The sequence below is a fragment of the Gobio gobio genome (assembly GCF_949357685.1).
Source record: "Gobio gobio genome assembly, chromosome: 22".
Taxonomy (NCBI): domain Eukaryota; kingdom Metazoa; phylum Chordata; class Actinopteri; order Cypriniformes; family Gobionidae; genus Gobio; species Gobio gobio.
Window position 1 is genome coordinate 13,045,203 of NC_137118.1, and position 9,633 is coordinate 13,054,835.

Here is a 9,633-nt window from a genome sequence, read left to right on the forward strand (position 1 = left end):
GCTCCGGGTTCGCATGTCCTGTCTGCTTAACCTAGTCATGCAGGTTATCTGGTGTTCTTTGAGCCAGATACGGCAGCGCTTTAGCTTGGCGTGTTTGGTATATCGTTCCCATTACGCCATTAAAGTGACGCAGCGTCGAGTGAACCTATGAAAGAGAACGTCTCAGCTTACTTGCGTAACCTATGTTCTCTGAGTAGGGAACGAGACGCTGCGTACGCTGCCAAGCTCCTCGCGCTGCCGACAGGCCTTCCTTTTCGGCAGAGAAATCTGAGGAGCAGATGGCGCGCGCGCTAATATAGGTGACTACGTCAGGTGGGGCGACGTGCGCGCCATCAGCCAATCAATTGGCGTGATTCTATAAGGGCTTCAGACAATCGGCACACCCAGAGGGCGTCCCATTACGTCATTAAAGTGATGCAGCGTCTCGTTCCCTACTCAGAGAACATAGGTTACGCAAGTAACCTGAGACGTTTTCAGCCGTCAAAGGCATCTCTTATACAATTCCTTGTTTTATTTCGGACACTGTCACAACGTTTTTCTGATTCATAACGAGGTCGTTTAGGTTTCGTAAAGTTAGACATTGTTTATCCAAAAAGTTTGTAGCTGCAGCTGTGATAACTAGAGCAGAGCTGGCAACCCGAATGCAGAAACACTACTGACTTCGTGATTGGTAGATAGGTGGAGGGTGGCGCTTCAGGCCAAAACACAACATGTCAACTTCAACATCAGTTGAGGGCTGCAACTTCACTTTTAAAATGACAATATCTTGGCCGGACAACCGTTGTCAGTGATATAAATATTTGAAATTAACATGATTTCTTAATGTCTAGTGACATTTCAGGGCCATTTTATGATTAATTGAAATACATTTCTTACATACAGTTCCTTTAATGGTGTCCTGCTCTGCCTTTGAGAAAATGAAAGCTCAGATGGGCCCATCTGGAATCTTCCCTATATATGTCGTCATGCGGGGAAAGGTTAGCTCCCCTTTCTCTGCTTTGCCCGCCCAGAGAATTTGGACAAAATTGATTCTGTTTTTTTTTTTTACATTTAATTCCGTCGCAATGTCAGCGCAGGCTTTACAAACAGACTTTTACCATATGGATTTGACAGCACCGCCAAAAACAGTGAGTAACAGTGTTCATTAATGCCTGATCTGTGATTTCTGATGTGTAGCTAATTATTCAAGTTCACACAGACTTTCTTTCTAAATAATTGAATACTGTATGCATCAGTGAATCAAGCCAGTGACTAAACGATCAACTTCACATTGTTTCTCTTAGTAGCATGAAACAAATCTGTTATTTAAATTGTGATTAAAAGAAACGCTCAAAGATCAAAGAACACTCTCTTTATAATGGCTGAAGCTGTCAATCACATCGCGAGTAGCCTGTATCTGCACACTTGCCAAAAATCCCGCTATAATGAATGATGCTGTTATGCTGCACAACGAAGCTCTTACTGTATTTATATCGATATTGTGTCTGCTGTTAGCTGTGGTGAAAGCATTTTGTGAGAGAAATAGTGTTGCAATGACGAGATCATTGTCTGTGTACTCAATGCTCATCACTGCAGCCTTTCATGTGATGGGAAAAGATATACAAATAATGCTATAATCAACACTTTCACAATTCCTTCATCTTGACAGTTGTAATAGTAAAAAAAAAAAAAAACGTAAAGTATTCGATAGAGGTTAATTTCAAATGCAAATATGTCAGCCAATCACAACAGTGGGCGTTTACATTGAAGTCTTACAGCAGACACGCCCCTTCAAACAGAGCATTCAAGCCAGAGGGCTAAAATCAGGATAGAGAAGTGCCTTTTATTTCTAAATTATGACATTTTTATGATGTATAAATCATATTAACAAGAACACCTCAGGAAACATAAAAATCATGGGAGCTTTAAGGAATTTTGAGGTAGTGGCTGAAAGTCATTAATGAATTGGCCTCAGTGTTGTGAAAAAGCAGAGGCTGTCAGTCACAAGAATGATAACAAACAGAAATATTTGCATGCAATGCACAGATTTTATCCACTTTATTTTTCAATTTGGAAGTATCTTTTTTTTTTCCTGAAGACGTGCAAGACTTCTGATTCCTTCCATTTTATGGCCAAACATGTCATTTTAATGGGGCCCTATTATGCCTCTTTTACAAGATGTAAAATAAGTCTCTGATGTCCCCAGAGTGTTTATGTGAATTTTTAGCTCAAAATCCCACAGATAATTTTTTATAGCATGTAAAAAAAAAAGTGTCCCTTTCAATGCAAATGAGCTGGAAGAAGGCGGAGCTTCAAGAGCTCCTGTTAGCAGCTCTGATTACCTCACGCAGACAAGCACTGAAAATGTCAGAAACTGTTCAGCCTTTTATGTTTAAACCAGAGGCGAACAAAGATGGAGAGACTCATGATGACGTGACAACATGTAGAATGCAACAGGACATTTCTGAATGGTTAGTTGATTCTTTTATGTAGCTGATGTGGAGTTAACTATCTTCAAGTCCTCGATTAGCATGTTCTGTCATGATAATCTATAAATTGCTAGGGCTGTTAGATTCCGAAATATTTGTAAACCGATTCCTGGTTCTGGAATCGCTGGAGTCAAACAAAAGAGTTTAACAAAAGATTGGAGGTACCTAGTTCCAGAGTGACAACATGATTTAAGGATGAAGAAAGTATCATTCTCTGAAGCTTTACATTTTGTAAAATTAAGATACAGTTCAATAACTAAGTAATCATGATTTTAATTATGGATGCCCCTGAAATGGCCCATAGCCCAGCAGTAAATGTGCTTTAATAAATTAATAAGCGCATTATTCAAGGATGTGCATTTATTTCATGGTTAGAACTACATGACATGTCTAAAATGCATGTGCATAAAATGTAGGAGGCACACTGTTCAATGAAACCACAATAGCCACAATATTAACAACAAAAATGATATAAGAGTGCGTGGATTTTTTTTCCAATCATGTGCACAAGGACGTTACATTCGTTACTACAGCAACAGTAGGGCACATTTTCTTTCAGGATTATCATTGGATTATAGAAAGAAAAAAACTGCATTTTATTTAAGTGAAACCCTCACATCTGCATCTGTTATTGCAGACCAAACAGCGCTCAAAACCTACCGTTTTGGACAACATAACAGCTAAAATCATGGAGTTTTGGGGTGCAAAATGTAGTAAACTTGTCCAAGATGCAGGATCACAGAAGGAAACAATGACAATAAACTAAGTGAATGAAAAGTAGGCTAATAATCTGTGAAATGTTTTATATGGCTTTATTTGTATGTTTCAGCGTGGCAGACAATAAAACTAAGTTGTTAGAATTACGTTATAGTAACGTCTTTACGCAGTGACGCAGAATTGTTTTATTTTTAACTGGTTCATTAAAACAAACTGTCCGAGATAATCTTTTGTGGAAATGAAATGGACTTCCAATAACAATTAGTTAGTGAGAGACAAATTAATGATTAACTCCATTGAACCGAAAAGGGCTCTTAAAAGAGGAGTTGATTCCCCTTGATGGAATCGATTCCAAACTTTGGAATCGACTCTCGATTCCCAGCGCCTTGGAATCAAGGAATCGATTCTTTTTGGAATTGCTTACCAGCCCTATAATTCGCTCATGTGGGAACTCTTGTAAGGTGCCTTCAAAGCCAGAGAATATATGCTGCATGAAGATAGAACAGGTACAGTTTAGTTTAATTATGGTTATAACTTATGCTGTCATCTTGCTTATATGATATGATATTGCATTTGTGTTATGTACTCATTAGCAATAAATGTGAAAAGACGGATGCGATACCTTGAGCAGATTCCCAAATGTGCTCTACTACAACATCTGTTCCTCTTAAAGCTACACTATGTAACTTTTCCGTCCACTAGAGGTCGCCTGTTCAAAACAAAGGCGTAGTTTGATGACGCCACGTTTGAGCGCAGAATCTTGGGACATGTGGTCTTCACCTCACAGCCGGTGGAAAACAGTCAGGATAGGACTCGGGCAGAAATCATGTTCATGGATGCGATTATTAACATTACTGTAGTCTGAAGCAGAGCAGGAGCGAGTGTTGTGGAGCTGAGCAAGGCCGCAGGAGCGATTGAAGAGCGGGACTGTTATTATGGCATAGTCGCTGGCGGGACTTTTATTATGACACGGTTGCCGGCGGCACTTCCTCTTCTCCAGTGCTGAGTGTGAGGTAACGCAGCTCTGTTTATCGTATTAGATATATCTGAGTGTGTTGAAAAGGAAGTTATGACGTTCGCTCGGCGGCTGCTATGACACTTGTTCACACTGCAGTGAGAGTAAAGTGTTTCACTGAATAAAACCGGAGACCGAGGGTGACGCAGATATGACGCAATCGACAGGCGACTCCCTCACACGCATAGCTCACACGTCCCGGTTCCTTGGTTAAAATAGCAATTTTCTCACGATTTACAAATAGTTGAAAACATTTGGGATATTCTAAGTACTCAACTAAACAAAATATATAACACTGGCCTAGTGGTTTCTGGATGTTTTACTGCAAAAATCCTACATAGTTCACCTTTAACAGGGCCTCACCCACTTTATTGCGTGTTCTTGTGGACAGGATGCATGTAAATTTTAGGGTTAGTGATGACACCATCCTGGGAAAAAGCTTGTTGTAGTCCCTACCAGCCGTTTGTTGTAAAAGTGACTTCTTTATAAGAAAATATCTCCCTTTGCTTTGAACTTTGAGCGTAGAAACTTTGCAGAAGTTGCTCAAACAGCAACATTACACATAGCTAAAGTTTAAAAAGTGAAATCATAATCAAGGACCCCTTTAATAATCAAATATTAGTGCATTTGAAATGCTTAAGTCATCATTTATATATTGTCTGGAATCTGGTATTGTTATTATAGTCATTGCAGGCTATTCTTATCTTCATTTTGGGATGCTAGCATATGTAATATACATTCACTGGAGTGAATGAGACAAGTCCTGGTAGACCACTGTGTGTTTTGTTGTATAGCTATGAGTCTTTTTCTTTTAGAAGGGGTGAACAAAAGGCAAATCTCCCTGATTGCTGCGTCTACAGCAGAGCAGCTGTACGCATGCCCGACGGAAATCTCGGTTTAAGGCTGGGTAGAGAATAGGGTTCAGTGCAGAGTTGAGATATCCCAACCAAAGAACGATAGAGTGAGTCAATTTGTTCGGATGGGTCTCTGCCAACATTCCCATGTATGTGAAGTAGGTGAAATAGGGGAACCAGCAAATGACAAAAGCACCAAGCACTGCGGCCAGGGTCACTGTGGCTTTGTGTTCACGCGCAGTGGCAACTGCATTTGCAGCCTGCGCAAAGGATGGAGTGGTTGCCCGTATACGACGCACCTAAAAGTGAGACATGAAGAGAGAGTGAGAAAGGGAACAGAGAAATCGCAGTTTACTTTTTCTGGGGGGATACAATGAGATATTTGGTATGATGTTTATGAGGTGGGTCAATGACAAATAAGAGGGAGTGTGTGACTTTTGAAAAGGGAGGGAAAAATTGAATTTTTCTTTTTAGGAATGTAGGGGAGAGCAACTACCTACCAACCTAACGCTTTTTGAATTTCTCCGTTTGTGTAATTAATTTTTGATTTTTAGTATTAATTTTCTACCACATTAATTGCACACGTCTAGTACAATTATGTGGGTTTGTTTCATTAATACAGTGTATACTTTATTCTTGATTTACCCCGAAAGAATGGAAGTGAAATGTGACAACATGCCCCATAGGTGGGGTACATTGTAACATGTGAGGGGCACAATGTAACATGACCAAATGACAGCTTAAAATGTTATCTGATATAATCAAAAAAATATCCAAGACAAACTAAAATATTTTGTCAACAAAATACAATTATTAACTTTTTAAAATAAAATAATGGCATTTTTTTAATCATTAAAAATATACTCATTTTTGAGTTCGACAACAAACACATCGCTAAATACAGCTATACAGCATAGTTAAAAACAATAATAATAATGAATAATTTCTGAACATTAACTCTGTCATTATTCCCCCTTTTCTCATGGTTTCTCAAAAGAATTCATAAAAGTTTAGAATATAACAGCGTAGTTCTAATAGGGGCTCATTGTAACGCAGTGTTACAACACCCCGCCTGCACAACTGGGATTTAAATCGCGGCTCGTGTCTTCTGCTGGTTAGATCAACATTAAAGAACAATCTCAACTGTTAAATAAAAGATATAAGATTAAAATAATATTGTATTTGTCTTATTTTAAATAAACACAAAAAACAGAGCTGAAAAATAAACTTGAGTAAGAAATTTACTTTTGTATTATTAAATAAATGTTCACTGATATCTTTCAGAGATTTTTTAATTTTGGCGCTATTTTTTCTCTAAATAATGTTGATATGGCAAATAGTAAATACACTAAGTTTTGTCATTCTGGCGTGTGGAAAGGATTAAAACATGGGTGTTACAACTAACCCCGCGTTAGGTTGTGCCCCGCGCTCCCCTACTCTTTGTACACTGAAGAAAATTAATAATTAACACTTTTTTATGAGCTGAACTCAAAGATCTAATACTTTTTTTATGTACACAAAAGGCCTATTTCTCTTATTGTCTTAATCTGTGTTAGTGAGCACTTCTCCTTTGCCGAGTTAATCCATCCACCTCACAGGTGTGGCATATCAAGATGCTGATTAGACAGCATGATTATTGCACAGGTGTGCCTTATGCTGAGTTCAGACTGCACGGTTTTCAAACTCGTCGGATCACTGACAGGAGGTTTCACATTGCACGACTTCACAATAGGAAGAATCACAGACAACTCTCTCCGGTGTGCAAAATACGTGAGAAGTAAACAATGCGAGATTGCGCATACGTCAGACCGGAGCTCTTGCTCGAGACTGGAATTGTTATTAAAAATTATAAACTGCAGAAAGTTTGCGATCCAAATTGTCTGTGCGCTGATTTGCAGCGAAAAGGAGAAAAAGAAAACAGATTATGGCGGAGGAAATGGTTGGGGAGACAGGGAGCACGGATTGTGTTTTGCAAAGAGAGTTTGAGGTAAATAAATCATTTTGCAATGTGCTGCTGTTGCGGCTGGTCAAGCAAATGTCTGTGCTTTGTTTCTGTTTGATGGAATTGTAAATATATCTATTAAAATACTGATACGCTGTTCTATAACTCCTCCCCGAACCTCCCGTTGCCCTGTATCTTGCTCTCTCATTGGCTGTAGGTCATCATAAATGTAATTTTCAGTCAGAACACGTTTCACACAGCAGGATTTTGAAACGCTCATCGGCGATTCTCTCAGATCCCATCTTTGATCATTCGCAAATCGGTGCTTGTGCATGTGAGTGACATGATTTTGGGCATTTGTCGGCAATTTCGCAAAACCTGTCGGCGAGTCAAAATCAGGCCTAAAATCAGATAGTGTGAACTCGGCATTAGGCAGGCCACAATAAAATGCCACTCTAAAATGTGCAGTTTTATCACACAGCACAATGCCACAAGTTTATGAACAATATTAGAGAGATATAGGCCTTTTGTGTACACAGGAAAAAAGTCTTAGATCTTTGGGTTCAGCTCATGAAAAATGGAGGTAAAAACTAAAGTGTTGCGTTTATAATTCTGTTCAGTGTAGTTCTATTTATGTCATATTATTTTATGACCAACAACTAAGATTAATGTCTCTTAGTGTAACCATAAAATAAAAAAATAACTTTAAAAAAAGTAAGTTTTTTTTTTTTAAATTAAATTTATATTTACTCAATTCATTAAATACACTTATTTTACAACACAAAAATGATCCGTTTATATATTTTAATAAAGATTTAGTTCTCTCTATGATGTCATTTCCTGTTTATTGTATGCACGCTTCTACATGCTAGTCTGCTTCACATAACCTTATTCTTAATATTAAGCTGTGCAACTTTTTTCTAAGAAGAAGATTATGCCAAACTGCATAAACTGTAACTATTTTAATCAGTTTCCCCCTCTTCGTTATGATAGATAGTTGTATCACCTTGACATTTCTATTTTGCTTTATTCTTATACCCCCCACAAACACATAATTCTTTTAATTCAGAAATTAAAACATGTCCATCATAGAAGAGGTGTATTCCAGTCAGTGCATGTTGGAAGTGAATAAATAGATCGGGATATAATTGTCATGTCATTGACCCAAGTGGAGAAACGTACCTGCTCACGTGCAACACAGAATATACGATGGTACATTCCACACATGACCAGCAGAGGGAGGTAGAAGATTCCAAATGCTTTCAGCAGCACATAATTATTATTCCATTCATAGCGGCAGGTCCTGCCTTCCTCTCCTTCATCCCACATGACCCAGTCCAGGTTTTGCACTCTAAAGTCAGGTGTGTTCCAGCCTAGGTTAATAGACACAAAGGACACAGCCAGAGAGCATGTCCAGATTGCAGTCAGAGTGACCGCCACCCTCCTAGGTGTGACCCTCCTGGGATAGCAGAGTGGACTGGAAATCGCAAGATAACGATCAACACTAATGGCCAGTAGAGTGAGGATTGAAGCACTGCAGAGCATTACATCCAGAGAGATGTAGATGTTGCAAAAGACACCACCGAGAGGCCATCTCCCGCTGCGTAATTCCAGCATGGCAGAGAGTGGCAGTACCAGCAAACCCAGCAGCAAGTCTGTCACAGCCAGTGATAGTATAAAACAGCTACTAATCTGGTGCAGACGCCGACTGGTGGCCACAGCCAGACAAACCAGCACGTTTCCACAAACGGTCAGAGCAATGAAGACCACCAGTACCACCCAGCGCAGGGCAGTGAACGTCATTGTTAGCTGCTGAAGCTGGAAAGCTTGGAGATTTGTGTCCTCCTACGTCAGAGTGATATCCAAACTAGTTTATTCAGGACTCCACGTGTCATCTGTTTTTCTCAAACATTTACATTAGGTGCTATAAAACTGCCATAACATTAACATCTATGGCCACTGCTCAGATATCAGCCCAGGTTCATTCCTACAAGAAAAAGAACATGGTTACAGAAAAAAGCAGCCATTTAGTCAACTTTATTTAACTTCATCTCATCCCAGTTCATATATTAAAATATGTCAGTGCCAGTGTTTTGTCTCAAGATGCACACCAGTAAGGTTTTTTCAAAGGCACTTTTATAAAAGCTACTTAAAGGGATAGTTCACCCCAAAACGAAAATTTGATGTTTTTCTGCTTACCCCTAAGGCATCCAAGATGTAGGTGTCTTCGTTTCTTCAGTAGAACACAAATGAAGATTTTTAACTCCAACCGTTGCTGTGTGTCACTCATATAATGCTTGTCGATGGGGTCTAATTCTATTAGAGTAAAAAAAAACATGGATACCTCATTCGAGTGATCCACGGCATGATCCACGCAGGCACTAATGAGGTATCTATGTATATATCTATGACCCGGACAGAATTTTGACCTCACACACGGGAAGTGATGGCAGTCTGCAGAGCTAAAGCGTTCGTCTGATATGAGGTGAAATTAATTGCATAAATACCGTTCGGTTTCTCTCAGAAACCGATCGTTTCGTGTCTTAAGACATCAATGTGTCGTCACGAGCCGCGGGGTTTAATTTGAAGTTGTCTGTCCATGTTTTTTTTACTCTAATAGAATTCGACCCCATTGAC

General features: G+C 39.2%; 1 protein-coding gene across 1 annotated transcript; it reads right to left on the reverse strand.

Moving 5' to 3' along the window:
- Positions 1-5,011: 5,011 nt before the first annotated feature.
- On the reverse strand, positions 5,012-8,799 carry hrh2b (histamine receptor H2b; the record flags this gene model as incomplete). Its single annotated transcript, XM_079805241.1, has 2 exons — positions 5,012-5,353; positions 8,179-8,799. The coding sequence occupies 2 exons, from the start codon at positions 8,797-8,799 to the stop codon at positions 5,012-5,014; spliced, it is 963 nt and encodes a 320-aa protein (XP_079661367.1).
- Positions 8,800-9,633: the final 834 nt, after the last annotated feature.